Here is a 25,557-nt window from a genome sequence, read left to right on the forward strand (position 1 = left end):
GAGAAGGCCCTGCCCCTTCCAAACCTTCTGCACCCCTATTGGCGGAGGGGGCCTGCGCGACAGACTCTCATTGGTCCTGAACAGGCGGGGGTGTCTAAAGAGAATACGCGCCTGTTGTGGGCGGGACCAGACAGTACCGAGGGGGATCTCGGGTCAGCCAATCCCGGCCCGAAGATTGTGTTGGGGGGCCTGGCAGGGGGTGTTCCGACCCCCCCTTTTCTGAGCATCCTGGGGGATGACCCCGGTGCCAGGCCCGGCGTCGGCCGCCTGATGCCGGGCAGGCCGAGCCGGGGATGCTGGAACGAAGGGCGTTGCTATGGCAACGGGAGGCAGGACCTGGGGGGGGAGCCCAGGCCCGAGCTGGGGCCGGGGGGGCTGGCGGTGGCTGTGGCGGGGCAATGGCGGAGCGCGGCCCGGCCTTCTGCGGCCTCTACGACACGTCCTCCCTGCTTCAATACTGCAACGGTGAGACCCCTCCTCATTTCCGACCCTGGCCCCGCCCAGGGCTGGACCTATCTCCTCCTGCCCCAACCTCCTCCTTCCAAGTCCCCATCCTGGCCGCTTGCTGAAGATTCTCCTTTCTCCCCTAGCAGGACCCTGACCCTAGAGCAAGCTCCCTGATCCCCAAAGCCCTGATCCCAGTCCCCCACCCTCTTCAACCCTCCCCTTTTTCGGAGGTGGCTGAACTGAGAGAAAGGAGCAGAACCTCAGGAGCTTGGGGCAGAAGCGGGGGAGGCCTGGAGGTCTGGAACTCTGCGTTCCCTATCCCCTCTCAATCCTCTGGGACCCTCCTCCTTCTCCCTAGCAGAGGGACAGATTAGGGGGAGAGTGGTATTTGGTGTTGGCTTGTGGGCTGGATGTGGGACTGGGTAGGATGACCAGAGGACTTTGCTTCGACTATACCCCCCAAATCCTCAGGCCCCGCCCCTCCCACCCATTAGGACTCATCCCTTCTCCCTAGACAAATGGGTACAATACAAGAAAGGTCACTGTGGGTGTCAGGCCCAGATGAGGGAAGCTGGAGGCAGAGGGGAGGAGGGAGGGATGGGAGAAGTGGGAAGTGGGGGCTGGTTTCCGGGCAAAAGTGCTGAAGGTGGGGGAATGGTCAGGAGGGAGCAGAGGACTTGAGTCATGGTGGGTGGGGGGTGGGCAGGCCAAGGCCTCAGAATGCAGCTGGCTCTCTGGATGGGGCCCCATTTCACTCAGGGGCCCTGAGAAGGAACTCTCTTCCATTTGGAGGCTCACTCCCCTGGGCACACAGCACAGTGTCAGGGACCACTGAAGTTGGCAGAGCTCCAGAATGCTTATTTTGTCTCCTCTGTCCCTCTAAGAGGCAGGCTGACAGGGTGCCTAAGCCTGGGGTCATGTACCTGTTCTGCTGCTGAAAGGCTGTGTGTCCATGCACAAGCACCTTCAACTCTCTAGGTCTCAGTCCCCTTCCACCTTCTTGCCTCCTAAAATGGGTATAATACTACAGCTGCTAGAGTTGCTGGGAGCACTGGGTACCATATAACAGTTAATTATATTCTGGATTTACTGAGCACATAACCAGAGCCAGGTGAGGTGCTAAGTGTTTTGCAAGAAGAGTGCCTGCCACGTGTAAGCTCCCTATAACAGATCTCATTTGGGGGGGTAGTATTATTAATGGTAGGTAAGAGGGGTCTTGGCACAAGGAGGTGACCAGGCCCTCCTGCACCTCACCTATTGGCTGTTTGACCTTTGGTGATCTGTGCACACTCCCCAACCTCCGTCCTTAGTTTCCTCTTTTGCAAAACGTTTTGCCAACGGGACCCTGAGATTCCTCCTTTTATGAGTTCCAAGTCCTGACAGCTCTCTCCCTCAGACCTCGGGAGGCCCCCACCTTCCAATGCAGGTCCAGGCACCCGACCAGAGAGGAGCTGGGTGGGGGGCAGGGCGGGCAAGGCCAGGCAGGCGATTGGGCTGCGGGGGGTGGGGGGGAGGGAGGGACGGGATAGACGGCTGCACTGCGGAGCCCAGCGGACGGGCGGGGCGGCCTACGGACAGGGGATGGCAGGTGCTACTTCCACGCCCGGTTCCTGTTAATGGTACCACCCTTACTTCTTACCCGACTGGGAGCCAGGGTGTCTTGGTTGTTGCCAGCAATGAGTCTGGGTATGAGTGGTCTGGGAGGGAGGGGGAGGGGGGACCACCTTGGTCCTCTGCCCCTCCCACTTCGGGAAAAATGGGAGGGGTGGGGGGGCCCCCCGCGGGAGATGGAGGAGTTATTCGGTTGCACCCATGGCCTAGAGGGGAGAGGGAGAGCCGAATCAGGGGCATGGGGTACATAAGCCAAATAAAGGAGGGGAATAGAGGGGAGAAGCTCGGGTCGGGGAAGAAAGCTTGCGTGTCCGATCCCCGCGGGTATCTCCCTTTCGTGGGTCTCGGGTCTTGGATGCGCTGCCTGCAACTCCCAAATCTGCCGTCAGGGGCCGCAGAAGCTCTGTCCTTGCAGCAGGCTCGTGTGTCGAACCCCTTGGTGAGGAGGGAATGTGAAGGCGAGGGACCAGGCACGACCTTTATAGCTTGGAAGGTCTTAGAAACAGAGAGGGAATGTTAGTACCCGCGATAAAATCTTGATATTTGTCAGAGAATATTGGGAATCAATTCTAGAATGTTGGTGTCACTAGCGAAAAGTTGGTTGTCATCCTTAAAATGTTGATATGACTCATATGTATTTAGCATCTTAGTCATAGAATCTTAAAACCAGAGTCGAGAGGCTCTTGATTCGTAGTCTCCTAGAAGGTTAGAGAGGAGGGGACTTCCCTAAGGTCACGCCTCCAGGGCGCTGCAGCAGAGAGGAGTGTGCGGACAAGGGCTGAGAGCTATGGGGATTTCCTTCCCCTTTTCTTGGCCCACATCCAAGCGTCCCAGCCCCAGGTTACTGGAGAGGAAGGGGGCGTGGCTCGCCCCAGGATTAGACCGGGGAAGGCTGGAGGGACATCTCACCTCGGGCGTTGTAGCTGCTGGGTGGCCCCCCGCAGCCAGCGCTCCCTTGCCTTCCAGATGACAATTTGTCGGGCACGAGCGGGATGGAGGTGGACGACCGCGTGTCGGCGCTGGAGCAGCGGCTGCAGCTGCAGGAAGACGAGCTGGCGGTCCTAAAGGCCGCGCTGGCTGACGCGCTGCGTCGCCTGCGGGCATGCGAGGAGCAAGGCGCTGCTCTGCGCGCGCGGGGCACCCCCAAGGGCCGGGCGCCTCCGCGCCTAGGCACCACAGCCTCGGGTATCTTCGCTAAACTGGAGGGGTGAGATGGGAGGGACTGGGGCCAGGACCTCACACTCACCCCCTTCTGTTCTCTAACCCCATTCCTCTAGTGTGTCAGCTCTTGAAAGGTCTTCCCACTAGGACGCCCCTCAATGGCTCGGGACCCCCGCGGCGCGTGGGCGGCTATGCCACGTCCCCATCCTCCCCCAAAAAGGAGGCGACCTCCGGGCGCAGGTAAGTCACGGAAGCCAGGATCCCCAGTTTCCTCCAAGACCTCGGAGGCTGTTTATGTGGAAACGGATGGACTCATATGTCCGAACACCAGCAGTGGAAGGTCCGGGGAAGTTCTTGCTCGCCTCCGGCACTCGCCTGCTGGCCTCGCGGGCTCTGCCCCTACCTACGTGCTCTCTATTCGCAGTGCCCGCCGCTACTTGTCACCAGAGCGCCTCGCCTCAGTGCGCCGCGAGGACCCCCGCAGCCGCACCACATCCTCTAGCAGCAATTGTAGCGCCAAAAAGGAAGGGTAGGTGTCCGAAGCGGGGTCGTGACACAATGGGTGGGGCCAGGACCCCAGTTAGGCTTGGAAAAGGATGGGGTATTTAGGGTGATGCCCCAGGCCACGAGGTGATAACCTAAAGGGCGGTCATCTAGTTCAGAATGCGGAAACAGTGCCGGAGGCTCGGAGAGACCAATCTTGAGATAGCGTGGTTGAACTGGGAGGCATGGAAACGCGGAACCAACATGGAGGGGCGTGGTCAAAGCATTAAGGGGCTGGACTAGAACCTAGGAATCGTGGATGATTAGCGTCTCTTGGTTGAGCCGGAGTAGAAGTTAGGGAGGATCCAGGTTTGTGGGCGTGGCAATTAAGGTAAAGGGGAGAGTCCCCGTTGAGTCTCAGAGATGTAGCCAGGGCAGGACCCTCAGAGGAGTTTCTGCAGGAAATGGGGTAATCAGAGGGAGGGAAGTGATTGGAATTTGAGGGTGTGGCCAGAGGGTTAGCCAGGGCAGAATCAGAATCTGGGGTGGGGGTAATGGGCTAAGACCAGGTGCCGTAGTGTCCGACGCAAGAAGCTGGGCGGAGGGGAGCCTGGGGCGCTGCCAGGTGGAAATGGGCGTGGTTTGAAAGTTGGGCGTGGTCATATGTGGGCGTGGGCAGATATCAGTAGGCTTGAAGGGACTCTAGGTGAAAGTGGTCACGGTCTGAAGTTTAACCGGACCTGAGGAGGGTAGGCGGTTCCATGGAGAGCTGTCAGTTCAGGGGCAGGATCGGAAGGAGAGGTGTGTATGATCAGAATGTTGGGCGTGGTCAAGTTCCCAGAGCCCGGGCCACACTGAAGGTCTGGGCGGTGTAAAAACCTGAGTGTGGAGTCCTGATGCAGTGGGCGTGGTCAGGGCTTGGCGGGTCCGGCCTAAGGCAGGACCAGACTAAGGCAGGACCAGAGTCAAAGATCACACATTTCAACCTCACTGAAATAATGGCAAACACGTACAGAAGCTATGTGCTAGGCACCACGCAAGGCATGTTACATGAATTAACTAATTTAAGCTTCGCAATCACCCGAGAGGTATGTATTTTTTTTATCCCCAATTTAAAAGTGAAGAAATCGAGGCAAGAGGTTTGGCAACTTGTCCACACTGCTAGGAACTGGCAGAGCTGGGGTTTGAACTCAGGCAGACACGTCCCCGAGTCCATGTTCTCAAAAAACACTCTCCCTCCCCCCAAAAAAGAGCCTGGTATCAGGACCCGCAGCCAGGGACCTGAGACCCAGTGTGACCCTCCGGCTACGGGGTTGGCAGTGGAGGGCGGGGCAGGGCGCGGCGGCGTGGGCGCCTCCCAGGGCCGGAAGCGGCGGAGCCGGTCCCGGCTCCACCCCCGGCCCCGAAGCTTCGCCAGCCGCCGCCATGAGTAGCTTTGGAGCTGGGTGAGACTCTCTGGCACACCCCCCTCCTCCTCGCGCTACCGAGATCTGGATCCCAGGTTTCCCCCTTCTCCGGGGACCCAGACCCGCGGGCATCACCACCTTCCGTCAGCAAAGGGAGTTGGAGACACGCCCCTTCCCTTAAACCCTCACCTCTTCCCTCTCTGCTTGAAGTTTGGGGCTCTGTGGGACTGGGGGTGGGGAGCGTTGGGAGAACCGTGCTGATTAGGTGGGAGGGGTACCCGTGACGCTCCTCTTTCAGGATCGCGTCCCTGCCACTTCGTGCTGTTTGATCTTTGGCGATCACTGCCTCTCTGGGCCTGTGTCTTAGGCTCTGCAAGATCAACCGAGCAAAGCACACGGCCTGCAGAGAGGCAGCGCTCCGCTCCTTACTCGGCCCCCATTTTTCATCAAATACCTCCGGGGAGCGCTGGGGTGGGGAAGTGGTTTCTCCCAATTTCTGACTTGCCTGCTAATTAGGGCTTTCTTTCTTTTCTTTTCTTTTCTTTTTTTTTTTTCCCCTTTCCTGACAGCAAAACCAAAGAAGTTATCTTCAGCATGGGTAAGTAGGGAGAATGGGTGGGGCTTCCTGGGGTGAGAAGCCAGAGCTGGAGGTCAGGAAGCCTGGCTACTGGCTGGGCCTTTGCCTCTTTGGCCTCATTTTCCCCACCTCTACTAATTAAAAAAGTAAAAAAGTGAAGTCGGAAGGGGAAAGGAAATAGGGTTGGGGGCTGGCGTCAGCACCTGACCTCTGGGGGTGTTCTGGCAGAGGAGGGCTCCGTGAAAATGTTCCTGAGGGGCCGCCCTGTGCTCATGCTGATCCCCGACGAGCTGGCACCCAGCTACAGCCTGGATACACGCTCCGAGCTGCCTTCCCGCCGTCTCAAGCTGGACTGGGTGTATCCTTTTGCTTTAATCTCTTCCTCCCACTTCTCCCAACCCACCCGCCCCCAGCCTGGAAGGGACCAGAGCCTTTCTGGTGTGGGACTTCAGCTGGAGGGAGGGCCTTTGTACTGAAGGTGGGACTTTCCAGGCCTCTGTGGCTTTAGGGGTCAGGAAGAACTGGAGTCTGGAGGGAGCAGAGGAAGGCAGGTTAGCTGACATGACCTTTTATGATTCATTCAAGGAGCAAATGTTTGCTGAGCGCCCTCCATCTGTCACATCCTCGTCTACATGTGGGCTGTGTTCCCTGAGCTCACACAGTCTGGGAATACAGTAAACTAAGCTCAAGTGAGAGGAGTAACTGGGTTTCTCTGAGGAGAGGGCATTTGAGCTGAGAATCGGACATTCAGGGGCCAGCCTAGGAAGAACAGAGGGCACGGCAGGTCTAAGGGCTCTGCGGTCAGAGTGAGCTTGGTGTATTTGAGAAATGGAGGAAGTTGATAATGGTTAAGAACCCTGTCTTTGGAGCCTGGCAGAAATGGGTTGAAACCCCAGCCCAGCCTCTGGCTGGCTTCGTGACCCTGGACAAGTCACCTTGCCATTCTGTGCCTCAGTTGACTCCTCTGAAAAATGGGTGTTGTGATCTCAGATTCATAAGGCTGTGAAACAATGTGCTCATCATATGGGCCCCATAAACAGAGATTGATTAAAATAATAACTAATCATTATTGAGCACTTATTATATGCCAGGCACTGTTCAAAGCTCTTTCAAGTATAAATACGTTGAATACTGTGATCCTTCTCTTTTGTAGGATTGAGAATATATTTTTACAACAAGTGGCCTCCGAGAGCTCTCTGAGGCCTGCAGGTTGGGAACTATTACCTTTTCTTTCCAGATGAGGAAACTGAGGTCAAGAGAGGGGACCAAGCAGGAAGAAAAACAAATATATTAACGTATATATGTGGAACCTAGAAAAATGGTATAGATGAACCGGTTTGCAGGGCAGAAATAGAGACACAGACATAGAGAACAAACATATGGACACCAAGGGGGGAGGGGGCTGGTGGGATGAATTGGGAGATTGGGATTGACATATATAGACTAATATGTATAAAATAGATAACTAATAAGAACCTGCTATATAAAAAAATAAATAAAATAAAATTTAAAAAAAAAAGAGAGGGGATATCAAGCCCTGTTCTAGGGAGTCAGCAGATCTGAGGCAAGAGCTCTGATTCTGAGCCCCAGGCTTTTCCCAAAATGCAGACTGGGGCTTGGGATCAGCATCTTAGGGACCCAGTCCCTGTCTTCCTCTCTTCGCCTTGGTTTCTGCTCTGGAGGAGGGATGAATGTGGGAGCCCAGAGCCTCTTTAAGGCAGCTGGAAATATTCGCGGGAGTCAAAGAATGCCATGCTGTCATGTCAAGCTGGGCTTGATAAGTGAGCATCAAAAGAAAAGCAGTTGAGATAGCAACAGTCAGTATAGGCCTCATTCCCCAGCCCCAAATGGCTGCAGGGTGAAGCAGTTTCTGTGGGGTCGGGATACACATATCGACATTCATTCAAATGTTTCCTGAACATTCTGGGGCTAAGGGCTGGGTTCCAACAGTCCCCAAATCACAGTCCAGTGTGGGGACAGAATCCGTGACAATGACCACTCAGGCTGGGATTGGGAGAACCCAGAGAGGGCAGCTGACCCAGCCTGGGCATCAGGGAAGGCTTCTCAGAGGAGGAGTTGTAGAAGAGAACAAAACAGCCCAGTCTTGGCCACTGTGGAACTGATAGTCTCATTAAGGAATAGGTGACGTTAACAAATTGATCAGATAAGTGGGATGAATCTAGCGGAGGAAGAGAGCCTGAAGCTTGATCTGAGGACAGGGCAACTGAGAAGGGTGGCAGGTAGTGTGTGCTAGGCAAAGGGGAAGGTTAGTGCCAAGACCTGGGTGACAGTAGTGATCTTAGTGTTTTGAGAAACTCCAAGGTCAGAGAGCAAAGGAGGGCAGAAGCCCTGCTAAGGCCAGGGAGGGGCAAACCAGGCCAGTGGAGGAGCTTGGGCTTTGTCTTAGGGGAACTGGGGAGCCACAGAAAGTTCTGAACAGAGGAGGGTCACATTCCTTCAACAAATATTGAACTCATGTCTGCTGTGTACCAGGCCCTGATCTGGGCACAAGGGGTACATCAGTAAACAAAATGGACAGAGGTCCCTGCCCCCCTGGAGCAGACACTGTAGTTCAGGAGACACAAAATAAACAGATAACGTGTGGGATGCTGATGACTGTACTGCAGGAATATGAAGAGGGAGGGGGATGGGGGCAGTTGAGGGTGTGTGAGTTTGCGGTTTTTTTGTTTGTTTGTGTTTGGCCGTGGCGCGACTTGTAGGATCTTAGTTCCCCAACCAAGTATTGAGCCCAGGCCCCGGAAGTGAAAGCGCTGAGTCCTAACCACTGGACTGCCAGGGAATTCCAGTTTGCAGTTTTAAACAGCTGGGAACTATTTGGGAGAGGCTTGGGAAGGCCTCTCCAAGGAGCTGACAGTTGAGTAGAGATCTGAAGGAGGTGCGGGAGCCATGGAGAGATGAGGAAGAGGCCCCTGTCTGTCTCCCAGCTTTTGGTGGCTACTGGCAACCCTTGGGGTTCTTTGGCTTATAGTTGCTTTACTCCAATCTCTGTCTTCACACCGCCTTCTCCCACCCTGTGTCTGTGTCTTTTCTTCTCTGTCCCTTATAAGGACACTTGTTGCTGGAGTTAGGGCCCATCCAGATAATCCAGGATGATCTCGTCTTGAGATCCTTAATTACATCTGCGAAGACTCCTTTTCCAAGGAAGGTCACCTTCACACTTCCCAGGGGTTAATATTTTGGTGGACATATTTTTGGGGGATACCATCATTCAACCTCCCACAGGGGTAAGAGTGGAAACAGGAAAACCTAGCTCTGATGACCTTCATCTGGGAGTCAGTCAGCAGATGCAATGCAAAACAGGCTCTTTAACCAGCCCCTGGGCACCTCCAGCTATGGCTACCGTGGCCGAGACTGCCGCGCCAACCTTTACCTGCTGCCCACAGGGGAGATAGTGTACTTCGTGGCCTCTGTGGCTGTGCTATACAGTGTGGAGGAGCAGAGGCAGCGGCACTACCTGGGACACAATGATGACATCAAGTGGTGAGGCCTGGGAGGAGGATGCCAAATATTTCCTGCTTGGGACCTTCTTAGGGGAGGTGGGTGGGGCCAGGCCTTCCCTGGCCAACAGGCTGAATTCAGGGGGAAAAAAATGTGGATTGATTATCAATACGTCAAATGTCGGTGAATTCACTCAGATGCCTGAATTTTTCACTTCTTTTGAAAACTTCAAGTGGGCACCCCAGACTATCCCACAGTGTGTTGGAGCCCTGTGGTGACAGCCCCTTTATTTTTTATTTTTTTATATTTAGCCTCACCGCACAGCATGTGGGATCTTAGTTCCCCAACCAGGGATCGAACCCATGCCCCCTGCAGTGGAAGCGTGGAGTCTTAACCACTGGACCTCCAAGGAAGTCCCTTTTATTTTATTTTATTGTTGACAGCCCTTTTAAATGGGTGTGTTCTCCTGACCGTTTGTGGTACAGGCTTGAGCCCTCTGGGCACTTGAGTTAGAGACGCAGGCCTGAGTCTTGCTTCTGAGCCGGAGTACCCAGAGAGTATACCCTTATTGCTACTGAAGAGCTGAATCAGTGTTTATTGACTAAGTAACTCAGTCAGGCAAACTGCGGAATGAATAATCAGGCTTCGAGACTGTGGCCTGCTGTGGGAGGGGTCCTGGTGTGCTGCGAGCACCCCCCTGCTGAGCCCTGTCCATCTGCCCTCTCTCTCCTCAGCCTGGCTGTCCACCCTGATATGGTCACCATCGCCACTGGACAGGTGGCAGGCACCACTAAGGAGGGGAAGGTAACAGAGTGGAGGGGGCAGGACCTGGAGACTGGGATGGAGTCGTGGGTGGGTCAGGAAGCTGGGCCCTCCAGGTAACCGGCCTCTCTCTTCCCTGCAGCCACTGCCGCCCCACGTGCGCGTCTGGGACTCCGTTTCCCTCTCCACCTTACACGTACTGGGCCTGGGGGTGTTTGACAGAGCTGTGTGCTGTGTGGGCTTTTCCAAATCTGTAAGTCCTGTGCCATCCCTCGCCTGCCCCGGGTGCCCCTTGGGGCTGGAGGCCTTCATCATGGCCTCACAGGTGCTGGCCACGCCCCCTGGCCCTCCAGGCTGTGTGCCCACATTTGTGGCCTCACAAGCCTGCTCTATTAGCCCTTACGAGGGGACCATGTGTCATGATTGCTCCGCAGAGAAAACTCCTCAGTGATCCTTTGTACGTCAGTTAACACTTTCTGCATTATTTTTTCACACCACCTTTCATTCTGGAAGGGTCCTTAACCCTTAGGCATTTTAAGCCCTGTGTCTAGGGCAGCCCTGGCTCCTAGTACCATCCTAAGTGGGTGTTGGCAGGTATGGAGGAGATAAGCACAGAAATCGAGAGTTAGCCTTTAGGAATTTGTCCAGCAATTTGACATTCACACAACATCCAAGTGTGTGAGTGGTGGGCTTTTTTTTTTTTTTTTTAAATCATATTTTACAGTTTTACTGTATTTTACCAGAGTATTGGCTGCAATGGATCGGGGAATAAAAAACAACCTGTCATCCCATAGACAGTTTAAGACCCTCACAGGTTTTCTGAGACCTGAGGAGACACTTGAGAACTTTGGGGAAATAAAGCTATTTTGTTGCCAAAATGTAGGGGAAAGGAAAACTTTGCAAAATCAAAACTAACCTGCGCTTAACTACAGGTATAAAAAAGCAACATCATCCCGACTTTATTAACTGTTTAACTTCACAGCCCTAAAAGTCATTCCATAGGAAAATGCAGATTAGAGGCTCTCAGTAAGAATTCCTGACCTTGGGCTACTTGCAGAGAAATTGTAGCTGAGGGGAAATTAGAGGAAATTCTTAGGGAGGAGTCATTTCAAAAGGAAAATTATAAACAGCCTTTAAAATGTGTGTGGCCCTGGACGGGGAGTATATTTTCATGTGTTTCACATGACTTGGGTCAGGGCCTGTGAAACAGGCCTGAGTAGCTAATGCCCCAGTGGGCAAGGTGTTGGAGGGAGGGGGTGGATCCTGACCTGCCTGCCCCTCCCCCATCCTCTCTCCTCTTCCTAGAATGGGGGCAACCTCCTCTGTGCGGTAGATGAGTCCAACGATCACATGCTTTCTGTGTGGGACTGGGCCAAGGAGACCAAGGTGGCAGATGGCAAGGTGAGGTAACCCTTCTTATCCCCTCTCCTTGGGGTCTCCCTGTGGGATTGGCCAGATCTCAGTGTTCACAAGTCTGGAATCAGACTTATGTTGAAGTCCTGGCTTTGCCATTTGCTGGCTGTGTGACTTTGGGCAAGTGGCTTGCCCTCTCGGAGCTTCAGTTGCCTCATCTATAAAATGGGGATAATGGTAGCATCTTCCTTGTAGGGATAATTTGGCTTTGATGTTGGCATATGGGGTGGGCAAACCAGGCCCAACAGGAGGATCGGTACAAGGTGGCTGCTGGTTCTGCTGTCCTGTGATGTCCAAGACAGACCTTGACTTGCATCTCTGGGCAATAACCTGCTTTACAGATGAGGAACCTGAGGCATGGTAGAGGGGAGAGCTACTTGCCCATGGTCACGTGCTTATTCTGGGCTGGGGGCAAGAGACCTAGGATTGGGGCCCATGGCTTGGGGAAAGAGAAGTAGTTGAGAGGCTGGGCTCTCAGTGACTTGATTCTGGGCACAATCTGGCTGTGTGTCCTTAGGCAAGTGAATTCCCCTCTCTGAGCCTCACTTCATCATCTGTAATAGGAGGTGCTAATGAGCCTTACCTTACAGGGTGCTGTGGGGTTAAATGAGTTGATGGACGTTAAGTACTTGGCACAGAGCTTGGTACAAAGTTAGGGCTCTCGTGCCTGCCATTATGTTGATGAAGAAAACAATAATGCTTCACTGGCTGGCCCTGCTTCCTGTACTTTAGTTTGCCCGTAAAGGAGAGGTACAGGCAAGTTGGGTGTGCAAGCGCACAACCCACACAGTTGTATAGGGCAGTCCTTCCTGGGTTGGGTATCGTGGTCCCGATGGCTTTGAGGTCCTCATTCAGAATCTCCCCCACCCCCTAAAGTGCTCCAATGAGGCCGTGCTGGTGGCCACCTTCCACCCCACAGACCCCACCGTGCTCATCACCTGCGGGAAATCCCACATCTACTTCTGGAACCTAGAAGGGGGCGGCATGAGCAAACGGCAGGGCCTCTTTGAGGTGAGTGCCAGGGGTACTGGGACAGGCTGGCCCTGAAGGAGGCTGGCAGGGACACCCAGGCAGACAAGAAGATACCCCAGGGGCTGGAGGTTGTAGGAATGCTGAGATATTGCCTGCTGGGGCCTCAGTTCCCTTATCCATACCAGTGGCGTGATCCACCTTAACTCTTTGAAGTTGTGAGGATTCAGTGGGATGAAGAGTATAGCGACTCCTAGCAGATAGTGGATGCTCAATAAATGGGTTGCTGCGGTTGTCAATATTCTGGATAAACCGAGATCAGAGGCTGACTGGCCAAGAGAGACAGAGAGAGAAACAGCAGGAAGCACAGGGCCTGGGAGAGAAGATGCAGGCACACCTCTGACAGGGCTCCTTTGCCTTTGGTGAGAGTTGGGGCTTCTACCCCAAAAGGGGAGGCCCTGAGAACACCAGGCTCAGATGGAGATGAAGACGGAGATATTGAGATGAGAAGAGGGTGGGGCGGGGCAGGGTGAGGGACCTGGAGACAGACAGAAGAGGGGGCAGGAGGGAAGGAGAGGAGAGGGGCAGGGGCAGAGAGGGGGAGACCAAGGGACCAGAGAGAGAGGAATCCAAGCGGAAGACAGCAGGGGAACGAAGGACAGAGACTGGGACAGGAGTCAGGGAGGAGAGAGAGGAGGGAGGAAGGGGGTCCGGGGTGGGTCAGAAAGTGGTCTGTAGGCAACGTGACACTCCATGGAGGTGGATTGGAGATGAGGATGCTCCCCACAGGGCCGCTCCCCAAAGCATGGAGGGCATCCCCTGGACCATTGTCCTGGGTGATGGGTGAGCTCTGGGAGGCCTCCCGGCTTCAGCGACCCTCTGACACCTTCCCCTTCTCCCCCACCTTAGAAACACGAGAAACCGAAGTACGTGCTGTGTGTGACCTTTTTGGAGGGTGGTGATGTGGTCACCGGGGACTCTGGGGGGAACCTCTATGTCTGGGGCAAAGGTCAGTGTCAGCCCCACCTGTTTGGTTCCCCAACCCGGTCCTCCCTGACTCCCTTTGGCTGTGCGTCCCTTTCTCGGAGCATGCTGATGTGGAATGTACGATACAACAATACAAGTCATTACTTGTCCAATTCTAACACCTCCATCAAGGCTCAGCTCCAGTATCCCCACCTGCATGAAATCTTCACTTATTCCCTCCCCTTGTCCTCTGCAAATCCCATGGCAGCGATCAAGTTTGAGCTATAAATGAATGGGTTAACCCAGTGTGGATGGACGGATGGATGGAGAGGTGGTTTGTTCCAGAGCAATGAATGAATGAAAAAGTTAATGAATGAATGAAGCGTTTGTCCTACCCAGTGAATAGAAGAATGAGTAGATGAATATGCTGTCCTTAATGGGTGGGTGATTAGGTGAGTGAACAAATAAATATATGAATGGCTGTCCCCAGAACGGACGACTGTGTTAATAAACGACTAGGTCTTTTCCCAGGCAGTGGATGACTGTAAAGTTACGAATGAATGAGTGAATGAGTTTTCTCAGTCATCAAACCACTTCCTGGAACAATCAGTTCTTCATAACATGTTAATCCATTGGCTGAGGTAACCATTCATCTTGGGGTAGTGGGTGAGGAGTGGGTTTGGGAGTTGGGCAGGCTTTGGGTTCAGGTCTCAGCGGTGCTGTGTGCTCTCTGTGGCCTTGCGAGAGTCAGCTCCCTTCTGAGACTCAGTTGCCCCATCTGTAAAATGGGTATAATACTCTCTCCCTCACACGGTTGTTTCGAGCTTTTCTTGAGATTAGACAGCTGAGAATAAGCTCTGAATAATTGGCAGTGTGTCTTTCCCAGCAGACTCTAAGCTCTCTGAGGGCAGAGACTTGGTCTGATTGGTTCCCATATCTCCAGTCTCACCACTGGGTCCAGCCCGCAGGGCTACAGGATGTTGGGTGGGTGGGTGGTTAGAAAGATAGGTGGACAAAAGGATGTATGTACACGTGGCACCACTTCTGAGCCTGGAAGGATGGAATTGAAGAGAGTTGCTTTTTCTTCCTCTCCACTTAGTCCCTGCCCCAGCCTCTTCCCTGGTTCCCGGGCCTTCAGTCTTGTCCCCTCCAATTCAGTTTGTTGTCAGAACCAAATGTAAATCTGACCCTATCCTTCCCCTGCTGAACCCTTCCATTACTACACAGTTCAGATCCCTCAGAATAAGGTCTGGATTCCTCACTGAGGTCTGCAAGGTCCGGATTCCTCAATGAGGCCATGCATGGTCTGGCCCTGCTTTCTCTTGTCCCTTGCATGTTATACTTGGTCACACCAGATTTCTTTAGTTTCCTAAATAGTCCATGTTCTCTCTGCCTTTTGCACATGTTGTTCCTTCTGCCTGGAACACTTTTCTACCCTCTGTTGTCCTAGCCAACTCCTACTCAACCTTCAGATCCTTGCTCAGCTGTCCCCTCCTCCAGGAAGCCCTCCCTGGCCCACCAGGGTAGGTGCCCACTCTGGGATCCCACAGTCTCCTGGGTTTCCCCATCCCAGCCCCAGCCATGTTGGGTCGTCACTGACTGGTAGTAGGTCTGTCTCTGAAACTGGACTGTGATCCCTGTGAGGGTAGGATCTGAGGTTGCCTTCATCAGTACCCAGCATCACCCAGCATGAGGCTGGGCCCAGAGTCAATGCTAGTTTAATAATTGTTGACTGAATGGATGGATGAACCGATGGTGATGGTTAGGTTGACAGATGAGTGGATAGATGGGTGAATGGGTAGATGGATAGGAAAAAAAATGGAAAATGGGTGGATGTTTGGATAGAAGGATGGATTGACTGGTGAGTGGGTAGTCAGATGAAAGAGAGGGTGAATGAATGGATGAGAGGCGGATTGATGGATGGATAGAAGGAAGGAAGCGTTGATGGCTGGATGGATGGGTAATTGGATGGGTGAGTAGATAGATGGATGGACAGACCAGTAGATAGGTGAGTGGATGAATGGGTGGGTAAGTGGGTTAGGGTTAGGATCAAAGGGTGGATGGGTAGATGTTACTTCAGATGGTTTATTAGATGGATGATAGGGTATTTGAATAGATGGGTGGTTGAGTAGATGGGTGGGTGGAAGGCTGGGTAGAAGAAAAGTTGAGTGAATGGCTGGATGTAGGATTGAGAGTTTGAGGTGTTTTCTGGGGTCAGTATGGGGGAGCTTCCCCATGCTGACCTCTGCCCCTGGCCACCCTGCAGGTGGGAACCGTATCACACAGGCCCTGCTGGGTGTCCACGATGGCGGCGTGTTTGGGCTCTGCGCCCTGCGGGACGGGACGCTGGTGTCAGGAGGGGGCCGCGATCGGCGGGTGATCCTCTGGGGTTCCGACTACAGCAAGCTGCAGGAGGCGGAGGTGAGGGGGAGAGGCTCATGAAGGTGAGGATACCTCCTCCCACCCCACTAATACTAGACCCTGCTCTCCCAGCCTGTCTCCCCCACCCCCCAACCCCACCTCTGCGTGTGCCCTACACTCATCTGCCTACCCCCCACCCCCCTTTGCCTACTCAGGTCCCCGAGGACTTCGGCCCCGTGCGGACCGTGGCAGAGGGCCGGGGTGACACGCTGTACGTGGGGACCACCCGCAACTCCATCCTGCAGGGCTCTGTCCACACTGGCTTCTCGCTGCTCATCCAGGTGAGCTTCTCTTCTGCACCTGCCCTGCTCCCTCCCCACCCACCTCTCTTCTCTCCTCTGTACCATTCATTCCTCCTCTCTTCCCACTCCCATTTCACCTCACCTCCCTGCCCCATCCCTTATCCTCTGGCCTGGTAAACACCACTTACCTTCCCTTTAACTGCTCCTGACACATAACCCCACCCCAGAACACCCCATGGTCCAGCAATGGGTTAACTGGTAGCACAGCAGAGGGGTCCCAGGGCCCTGCTCCAGCTGTGCTGCCCCCTGCTGGTCAGGTTGGTGTCCATTTCTGTAAGTGCCCTGGCAGGTTGTCACACAGGCCTTGAGCCACACACCTCCCAGGTCTTCAGCTACAAGGATCTAGGAAGACCCTCTGGAGTCTTCTCAGATGCGCATTCCTTCATCCTCGTGGGCCAGAACCCTACCACACATCCAAGTAAAAAACCCAGCCTACTAGGGGAATTCCCTGGCCGTCCAGTGGTTAGAACTCTGCACTTCCACTGCTGGGGGCCTGGGTTCGATCCCCGGTAGTCAGGGAAGATCCTGCAAGCCACATGGTGCGGCCAAAAAAAACCCTGGGATCGAAGCACAGCCCTGTTGCTCACTCGCTGTGTGATATGAGGCAAGTAAATAACCTCTCTGTGCCTCTGTGAACCAGGAGAATAATAGAACTGACTCATGGGGTTTTGTAAGGATTCAATGAGTCAATTCATGCACAGCATTTAGAATGGTGCCTGGCACAGAGTAAGGGCTCAAAGAGTCTTGGCCAAAATTACTTCTTGTTCAGTGACCCCCCCCCGCCCCTTCCTTCACTCCTGACATGCATTTTACCTCTTGCATGGTAGCTGAGATCCGTACAGCAGCTGCATTTAGATTCCCCCTCTCTGGCTCTTGTTTCCATGGAAAAAGATGAGGAAAAACAAGGGCTAGAGGGATTTCCTAGGGGTCCCAAGACCAGAATGGACCTTAAAGACCTCTAATAATAGTATCAATATTATTTAGTGTTAATTATATTATTAATATATTACTAGCTTTATATTATTTATTAACATTAATCATTATACTAATATCAATAATTATAATTCTGTTGATTATCATTGTTAATTACTTTAATTATATATTAATAGTGTATGTTATCACTACTGATAATAGTCAGCCACTTCCATTTGGTGAGCATTTTGTACCAGCCTCATACACTTTCCATCTATTCACACTTTCCATCCATAATTTGAGTGAGCAGAAAAATGCCATGAGCCACATACAGTGATTGGTTCCATTTTACAGAAGATGAAACTGAGGCTCCAAGGAGAAGTCATCTGCCCAGGTGACTGCCACAGTCAATAAGAGAGAGCTGCAGTCAGACTCACCAGGCTGAGTACCCTCCATGGGTTCCTACAGCCTGCTGGGCGCCATCTGTCTCCCAAAGTCAAGCTCCTACTCATCATGTCTCTTGCCTCCCATTGTGCACACTGGAAAGCAGAGACCTGGGGGGAGGGGCAACATTTGCCTCGAGCCCCACACTGGGGCAGGGGTCTGCCCAATCACAGCCTCCTTCAGATACACTGGGGAAAGGGTCTTCCCTGGGTAACCTGTGGGGAGAGTGTGTTGCTGGGGCTAGTCCAGCACTTCTTTCTGGCATCAGACTTTGGGGAGGTGGGGGATGCAGAGGAAAGGCCTGGATTGGCAGTCTCCATGCTGTCATCTCTCCTTTCTGCCAGGGCCACGTGGAAGAGCTGTGGGGCCTGGCCACACACCCCAGCCGGGGACAATTTGTGACATGTGGTCAGGATAAGTTGGTGCATCTGTGGAGCGTGGAGTCCCACCAGCCCCTGTGGAGTAGGATCATCGAGGTAAGGGGATGGGGGACTTGACACGCCATTCTAACAGAACGACTTGTCTCAGTGTGTCAGGGTTCAGTGCATCAAATGGAAGCCACACTTGGCGTCTTTAAGCAGAAGGAGATTTAATGCAGGGAACTGGGTGCTTACAAACTCACTTAGAAGTGCTAGAGGAGTGAGTTCTTGACTGGAAAGAAGCCCAGAACAGCACCACAGAACTGACCTGCCAGAGGAGCTGCTGCCTCTGCCACAGTCAGGAAGTTGGGGAGTCAGGAACCACTGAGTTCAAGAAAATGCTGTCATTGTAACTGCAATCCAGGAACCAGGATGCTGTGGTCACTCAAGTGTTGGCTCTAGAGCTATGCTGTCCAATACATGTGGCTATTCAAACTTAACTTTAAATGTAAGTAGAATTAAACATTCAGTTTCTCCATTGCACTAGCTACATTCCAAACATGTGGCTAGTGGCTACCATATTGGAAAGTGCAGATAGAGAACATCTCCATTATCGCAGAAGGTTCAGTTGGACTATCTTGCTCTAGAGTGACCCAATGCTGGCTACATTTACACTGGCCAAAAACAGATACTCTGTGCCCTTGCCTCTCAAGGCTAGTGACTGCTCACCAGCATAGCAAATGCTATTGCTTTCACAACCCAACTGATCAGTGGAAGTGGCAGAGCGGGGCCTCCACCTCGTACCTTCCAGAGCCCACAATGGTGCAGCTGATTGTCAGACCCAAATCACAGCCAACCCTAGCTACAAGGGATTCTGGGCAATGTAGTTTTTAAGCTCTCCTGCCTGTATGGTAGAAGGTCAGTCATCATATTCCCCACACCACCCTTTGAGGTTTTGCTCCAGGAATCCAGGGTTACCTATGATCCTGGAACACTTGATGGCCTTTGAACTTCTAGGAGTCAGGGATGGTGTACCCCGGAAATTATTAGGGCCATGTATAATAATCCTCACTCTGGCTGCCTAATTGAGCACCTACTATATGCCAGGACCTGTGCTCAGCACAGCAGTTCTCTAGCCAGGGCATAAGAACCCCCTGAGTTGTTAGAAACATAGAATCCTGAGTCCCAAGCATGGGAAGTCTGGTTCAGGAGGTCTGAGTTTAGTCCCAGAAATCTGCAATTTATAATAAGAACAAGCTCCCTCGGGTTATTCTGATTTGGGCAGTCTGCCCACCATGCCTGACATTGGCTTAGCACTTTACCCACATTGTCTTCTTAACTCCCCCCCACCCCAACCTCCACAAGGCAGTAGAGACGATGGATCGCCCAGAAACAGGAAGGTAAAATCAGGAAACGGGCCCAGAAAGGTAAAATCACTTGCCGTTCGTAATTACAATCATAGCTGACCTTTATTCAGTGCTTCCTGTAGGCCATCTTACTCACCAGCTTACCATTCTAAGGACTTTACACCTTGCTTATAACAGTCCTGGGGAGTGTGTATTGATGTTCTCCGTTTGGGGCAACCAAGGCCACGATGGGGAAAGTTATTTGATGTCACATAACGAGGAAGTGTCAGGGCCACAGTTTCAAACCACGTCTGATTCCATGGTGCTCTGTTGCCTGCAAATCAACCAAATGCCCCTGAAATTTAAAAATTTTGTGCTAGGAGTTAGATAAAGATATGGGGAAACAGGCACTCAGACAAGCCTAATGATAAGTCAATATAATTTTATAAGGGAAAGCAAATTGGCATGATATATCAGAACCCTTAAAAATATGGATAGCCTTTGTCCCAACGATCTCACTAGTAGAAAAGTCCCTAAGGAAATCATCTTGGGTTTATAAAGCTGTGGGAGGTTAAAACAAGGAGTGAAAAAGGATCCAGAGTCAACAGTGAAAGGAGGAATATTTTCTCTTCGAGCTGACATGTTAAAGGAAAGGAGAGTGGTTTCCAGAGCATCTGCAGCAGCAGGTTACTGGAGGGCAACAGAGGGAGGTGAGAGCCCTCATGCCAGGCTGAGAGTTGCCTCTGAGGCTGGGGAAGTGTGGGCCAGATGGAAGGGGGACCCCAGCTCCCAGCCCTTCCTCTTCTCTCCCTCCTCAGGACCCGGCCTACTCTGCTGGCTTCCACCCCAGTGGCTGTGTCCTGGCCATTGGCACGGCGACGGGCAGGTAAAGCTGATGGGCATTTGGGGAGGGCTTCTCTGCGCCCCCCAGGCACTATCCCTTGATCACCTCCCCCTGCCTTCCCTACTGCCCCAAAGCTTACAGAGAATGATAATTAGGTACCAACTGTTTACCAGGCCTTGATCTCCCAACATTCCTCTGGAGTCAGCCTCTCTCCCTAATCTTTTCTGGGGTCCTTCCCTCAGGCCCCACAGATTGCCACCCTTCTCTACCAGATCAGCTTACCCCTCCTCTCCCACCATGCCTTCTCCTTAAAGATGGCTGCTGCTGGACACGGAGACCCATGACCTGGTGGCCATCCATACAGATGGGAATGAACAGATCTCAGTGGTCAGCTTCTCTCCAGGTGAGGGCCGGGGCCGGGGAGGGGACCTTGGAGAGGCCAGGCCTGGGAACTGAAGCTCAAGAGTTACTGGCAGGGGGAAGGGGTGGAGTCTGTGTGGCACGGCCTAAGGGCGGGGCCAGGCCTGTGGCACGGATGGAACTTGGGACTACTGAGGAGTCTGGGATAGTGGGGGGCTGAATCTGAGAGAGGAGGGGTAGAGCCTGGGTGCCTCCTCATAGCCCCCTCCCCCTCCCCCAGACGGGGCGTACCTGGCCGTGGGCTCCCACGACAACTTGGTGTACCTGTACACGGTGGACCAGGGCGGCCGCAAGGTCAGCCGCCTGGGCAAGTGCTCGGTGAGTGGGCAGTGGCCCCCAGCCCGCGCCGCCACCCCGTCCAGGGGGTGCAGAATTAACCAGTTTTCTACCTCAAGGGCGCACATCTTCAACACTCAACTAACTGACTGCCCTGGTCACCTCAAGGAGTTTTAGCCCCGCCCACACATTTACCCTCTCCTGTGTTTAAAGGCCGTCCCTATGTGTAGCCCCGCCCCTCACGTTCTAAGCACACCCTCTGTGTAGCCCAGCCCCTTGCAGTCGAAGCCCGCCCCTCCGTGTCTAGCTCTGCCCACTTGTTCTAAACTCCCCCTTGTGTTCTAAGCCCTATTTGTCTAGCCCCGCTCATCACAGTCTGGCCCCGCCCATGATAGTGTGGCCCCGTCCCCACACCCCAAAGGCTTGTGTATCTTTCCTCGAGACCCCCTGTGTTTTCACCCTACCTTTGTATTTTGCCTTCCACCCATCCTGGTCTGATCCTACCCGCTCCAGCTCTAACTCCGCCCCTTCCCTCCCCTGCAGGGCCATTCCAGTTTTATCACCCACCTGGATTGGGCCCAGGACAGCAGCTGCTTCGTCACCAACTCTGGGGACTACGAGATTCTGTACTGTGAGTTCTCTGAAACCCAAAGGCATTCCTCCTTCAGCCTCTATTGCGTGTGCGATTTGCATAGCCTTCCCTGGGTTCTGGAAGGGGAAGCAGGGGCTTCAAGTCCCTTCTCCTCTGGCTGTTTTATTCAGGGGTTGATCTGATTGGCTGGTCTCCTGGCTTCTGGTTTCCTCCCTGGTGGACCCAACTTTTAACCAGTTCCTCCCCCTCCGGGTTGGATGGCTGGGGTACAGGTTTCTAAGCAGATACCCCTGCTCTCGTCTTGAGATGTCACCACCCAGGATCTAGCACCAGTCTGGAGAGGTAGAATTAGCCTCCTGTGTCGGACCTCAGTGCCCATTGTCTGTGGAATGGATGAATTAAGTCAGTAGTTCTTTCCGTTTGGTTTTTGGTTTTTGGTTTTCTTGGCCTTGCCGCGCAGCTTGCCGGATCTTAGTTCCCCGACCAGGGATCGAACCCGTGCCCCCTGCAGTGGAACCGCGGAGTCCTAACCACTGGACCGCCAGGGAATTCCCAGTAGTTATTTCTGCTCTGAACACCTCCTCCCATTTTCTGCCCCAGGGGACCCAGCTACCTGTAAGCAGATCACTACTGCAGATGCTGTGAGGAACGTGGAATGGGCCACGGCTACCTGTGTCCTGGGTTTTGGCGTGTTTGGTAAGTTCTGGAATGGGGAAAGTCTTGCTGAGGACAGGAGTTCCAAGAAACATCCCTGACTGGTGGTTTTCACAGTCTCTTATTACCTCTAAGGTGGGAAACTCATTCCTTTAAACATGTGAGCAGCGGTATTTGTATAAGAGGAAAGGTTAGGGTGAGGTGACTACTCAGATCCCTTGGAAATAAGAGGAAAGGTTAGGGTGAGGTGACTACTCAGATCCCTTGGAACTGTAATGAAATGAGAACAATTGGGGGTGTCACCCGGCCCAGGGAGATTCACACAGCCTGTGTCCCAGTCACCCATTCATTCAGGCATTAATGCACTCAACACATACCCCCTGAGCACCTGTGTGCCCAGCTGGGCAGTGCTAAGACCCAGTGGTGACCACGACAGCCCTGACCCTGCCATCATGGGTCTCACAGTCCAGTGGAAGAGGGAGACCTGTCCCCAGACCACCCAGAGTAGACTGGGCTGGGACAAGGAAGTCCAGAGAGGACACCTGGCCCCAGCCTAGGAGGGAGTCAGGGAGGGCTTCCTGGAGGAAGGGACATCCGAACTGGATCTGCAGGATGAGGAGTTAGGTTCTAGGGTGGTGAAGAAGGAAAGCAGTGGCTAGGCAAAGAGAATAATAGCCATGTATAAAAGCCTAGAGGTGACAGAGCTTGGTATTTGGAGAAATGCAAGAAGGCAGGATGGCTAAATCATTGCAGAGTTCAAGGGAAGCACTGGTAAGGACAAGGCAGGAGCAGTGTGGGGGACAAGGCAGAGCTTGGGGGTCATGGCGAGAAGCCTGGGCCATGGGAGGGTTTTTTTTTTTGTGGGATCTTAGTTCCCTGACCAGGGATTGAGCCCAGGCCCTTGGCAGTGAGAGCGTGGAGTCCTAACCATTGAACCGCCAGGGAATTCCCCATGGGAGGACTTTGAGCTATAGAGGGATAGGGTCAGATAAGCATTTCCAAAAGATTATTCCAATTCTCATCCCCGGCTAGAGACGGGCTAGGTGAGAGAGAGGCAGGGAGGCTGGGGCTGGGGCCTACTCGCCTTGGGGGTCCCTGGCCCCAGCTGCCATCTTACCACCAGCCACCCCCAATCTTGCCCGCAGGGATCTGGTCTGAGGGAGCAGATGGTACTGACATCAATGCCGTGGCCCGTTCCCATGATGGGAAGTTGCTGGCTTCAGCTGATGACTTTGGCAAAGTCCACCTGTTTAGCTACCCCTGCTGTCAGCCTCGAGTGAGTCCCTCTGGGGGGCTGGCAGGGTGGAGGTACCAAGCAGCACTGCAGGCAGGATTAAGGCAGCCCTTTCTGGATCCCAGTTTCACCAGCTGTACAAGGAGGGCAGTGGCTTGATCCCAGGGGCCTTTCTTAACTTGAAAGTCGATAAATTACCAAGTCTGTAGTGCTAAAGGTCTGAGCATCTGCATTGTGAGATCTTTGGTTCTTTTTCCTATTAACTCAAGAAATATTTATTGAGCACTTACCGAATGCCTGGGCCCAGGGAATACAGCAGTGAACAAGACAGATGACTTCCTTTCACTTCCTTCTTTCCATATCACAGGCTCTCAGCCACAAATACGGCGGACACAGCAGCCATGTGACAAATGTGGCCTTCTTGTGGGATGACAGTGTGGCCCTGACCACAGGGGGCAAGGACACCAGCGTGCTGCAGTGGCGGGTGGTCTGAACTGGCAGGTGGGGGGGTTCCCAGGAACATGGGGCCCAGGTAGAGTCAGGTGGCAGTATTGGAATTCTATTTTCGGGAGATGTCTATTGCCGAGTAGAGTAATATATACCCAGAGTATGTCTATAGCAAAGGGGGTTATGGGGGTGGGAGGGTGGACTGACAGACAGAAGTCTCTATTTATTGGGGTGGGAAAAGGGGTCACATTGCTTTGGGGGAGCCATTAGGGTGTTTGGTTTGGGGTGTTTTTTAAGTTTATTATTTTATATCATCCGGAAATAAAAACACGTGCACTGAGGTGGAGTGTCAGGGTCTGTGTATATGGTGTGTCCATAGATTGTGTCTATAGGTGTATATGTATGAGGTGTGTGTGTGGTGTGCATATATTACAGCGTTTGTGATGAGACACCATTATCAGGTCTTTATTCGTCTTTAAGCTTGACAGAAACCAAGCTTGCTCTAACTTAGGCCAGAGGAGGACTCAGTTGATCGACATTGCCAAACAAGGAAGGGCAGTTGTCCCCTCTGGCCTTCAGGGCCATCAAACCAAGGATTTGAGGGCAACCAAGGTACTCCATACCTTCTCTGACCTTCTGCAAGTCAGCATGTTTCTCTGGGACCAGCATTCTCCACACCACGGAAGGATGGCACCCAGCAGGTTGAGCCCCAAGTCCAAAAATCCCAGGGAAGGGCTATGATTGGCCCATCTGCAGATCTATCAACGTGGCCTGTTGTTTGGCCTGCTGTGATTGGTTCCACTTGGGTGAAGGCCAACCCTGGACCAATGATTGTGGCCAGGAAGATGGAATATGTAAAAACACGGAAGCCTCCACTTGAACCACGAGGTTGAAATAGGGCAAGGCAAGTTTTCAGAGAAGTGGGCTGATGACCTTCTCGATGTCTAGGAGATGGGGTATGAGGATTCTGGGTAGCAAGAGACAGAAACCTAACTTCATCCAGCAGAAACAATAAGAAGCAATTGCCAGGTCATGGAACTGGGTAGTCCAGGAGGGACCCAGCTAGATTCAGGCGGCTCAGATGTGATTGGGGTTTTCCTTTTGGCGATTTCTCAGTGTCGTATCTAACTTTGAGCAAATTTTTAACTTTAACTTTGTATTGATGTATGCTACATGCAGAGAAGTACGCCCATCATAAATGTATAATCACAAACTGATCCCATCCATGCAGCCAGCTCCCAGATGAAGTAGAACATCCCCAGGCCCCAGAAAGCGTTCTTGTGCCCCTTCCTTGTCATTGCACACCACCGCCCGGCCCCCGCCAGTAATTGCTATCCTACTTCTCACACCATAAAACAGTTTTACCCAGTTTTGTACTTTAAATCAGAGGTCAGCAGACTGTTTCCGGAAAGGGCCATATAGTAAATATTTTAGATTTTATGAACTACTCAGTCTCTGTCCCAGCTAACTCTGACATTGTTGTGTGAAAGCAGTCACAGACGGTGCAGGCATGAATGAGCTTGGCTGTGTTCAAATAAAACTATGGATACTGAAACTTGAGTTTCTCAGCATTTTTGCGTGTCATGAAATACTATTGATTTTTTGGGAACCACTTAAAAATGTGAAAACCATCTTAGCTGACGAGCTGTACAAAGACAGGCGGTAGATAGGGTTTGGTCCACAGTGGTAGTTTGCTCACCTTTGCTTTAAATAGATGGAATCATAGAGTATGAACTCGTGGATCTGGCTTCTCCCCTTGAGCGGGTTTCTTAAGCCTCTCAAGGCCTCAGTTTCCCAATGTATAAAATAGAAGTTAATAATAGCACCTGCCCCATTGGGGTGCTGTGACAATGAGTTAAATAGACGCAAAAGCTTAGGACAGTGCCTGGCACGTAGCAAGCTCTCTACAAATGTTAGCTGATTATTTTTACACTGTTGAGAACACAGACGCTATGGCTGCAGGCATTCTGCCAGGCCACATGGTAACAAAGCCAGAGGAAGTCTTTCTCTCATACCACGCAAGCGTCTCCAGGAGTAATCTGATTGGCTCAC

The 25,557-nt window shown here is 52.8% G+C and overlaps 1 protein-coding gene across 5 annotated transcripts; it reads left to right on the forward strand.

Moving 5' to 3' along the window:
• Nucleotides 1-230: 230 nt before the first annotated feature.
• EML2 (EMAP like 2) lies at nucleotides 231-23,856 on the forward strand. 5 transcript variants are annotated; one of them, XM_032613650.1, is made up of 22 exons: nucleotides 231-465; nucleotides 3,025-3,243; nucleotides 3,336-3,459; nucleotides 3,644-3,748; nucleotides 5,678-5,706; nucleotides 5,914-6,043; nucleotides 9,037-9,186; nucleotides 9,879-9,948; nucleotides 10,049-10,159; nucleotides 11,212-11,307; nucleotides 12,196-12,330; nucleotides 13,198-13,297; nucleotides 15,521-15,675; nucleotides 15,831-15,956; nucleotides 17,678-17,809; nucleotides 19,857-19,924; nucleotides 20,197-20,285; nucleotides 20,523-20,620; nucleotides 21,122-21,209; nucleotides 21,771-21,866; nucleotides 22,970-23,100; nucleotides 23,426-23,856. In XM_032613650.1, exons 1-22 carry the CDS (start codon nucleotides 294-296, stop codon nucleotides 23,549-23,551), a joined length of 2,550 nt encoding a protein of 849 aa, XP_032469541.1. In that variant the 5' UTR covers nucleotides 231-293; the 3' UTR covers nucleotides 23,552-23,856. The 5 variants fall into 5 exon arrangements, 4 of the variants coding, with proteins under 4 accessions (XP_032469541.1, XP_032469543.1, XP_032469544.1 ...); XM_032613652.1 differs by lacking the exon at nucleotides 231-465 and adding an exon at nucleotides 2,778-2,898 and having other exon boundaries at nucleotides 23,426-23,839; XR_004346984.1 differs by lacking the exons at nucleotides 20,523-20,620; nucleotides 23,426-23,856 and having other exon boundaries at nucleotides 279-465.
• Nucleotides 23,857-25,557: the final 1,701 nt, after the last annotated feature.

Source organism: Phocoena sinus, chromosome 19 (genome assembly GCF_008692025.1).
Source record: "Phocoena sinus isolate mPhoSin1 chromosome 19, mPhoSin1.pri, whole genome shotgun sequence".
Classification (NCBI taxonomy): Eukaryota; Metazoa; Chordata; class Mammalia; order Artiodactyla; family Phocoenidae; genus Phocoena; species Phocoena sinus.

Excerpts from the sequence above, each read along its gene's own strand:
- EML2 (XM_032613650.1), top strand. The coding sequence starts at position 294 with ATGCTGGAACGAAGGGCGTTGCTATGGCAACGGGAGGCAGGACCTGGG. Across the intron at positions 17,810-19,856 it reads TGTGGAGTAGGATCATCGAG|GACCCGGCCTACTCTGCTGG; the intron begins GTAAGGGGATGG and ends CTCCCTCCTCAG. Across the intron at positions 20,286-20,522 it reads AGTGGTCAGCTTCTCTCCAG|ACGGGGCGTACCTGGCCGTG; the intron begins GTGAGGGCCGGG and ends CCCCTCCCCCAG.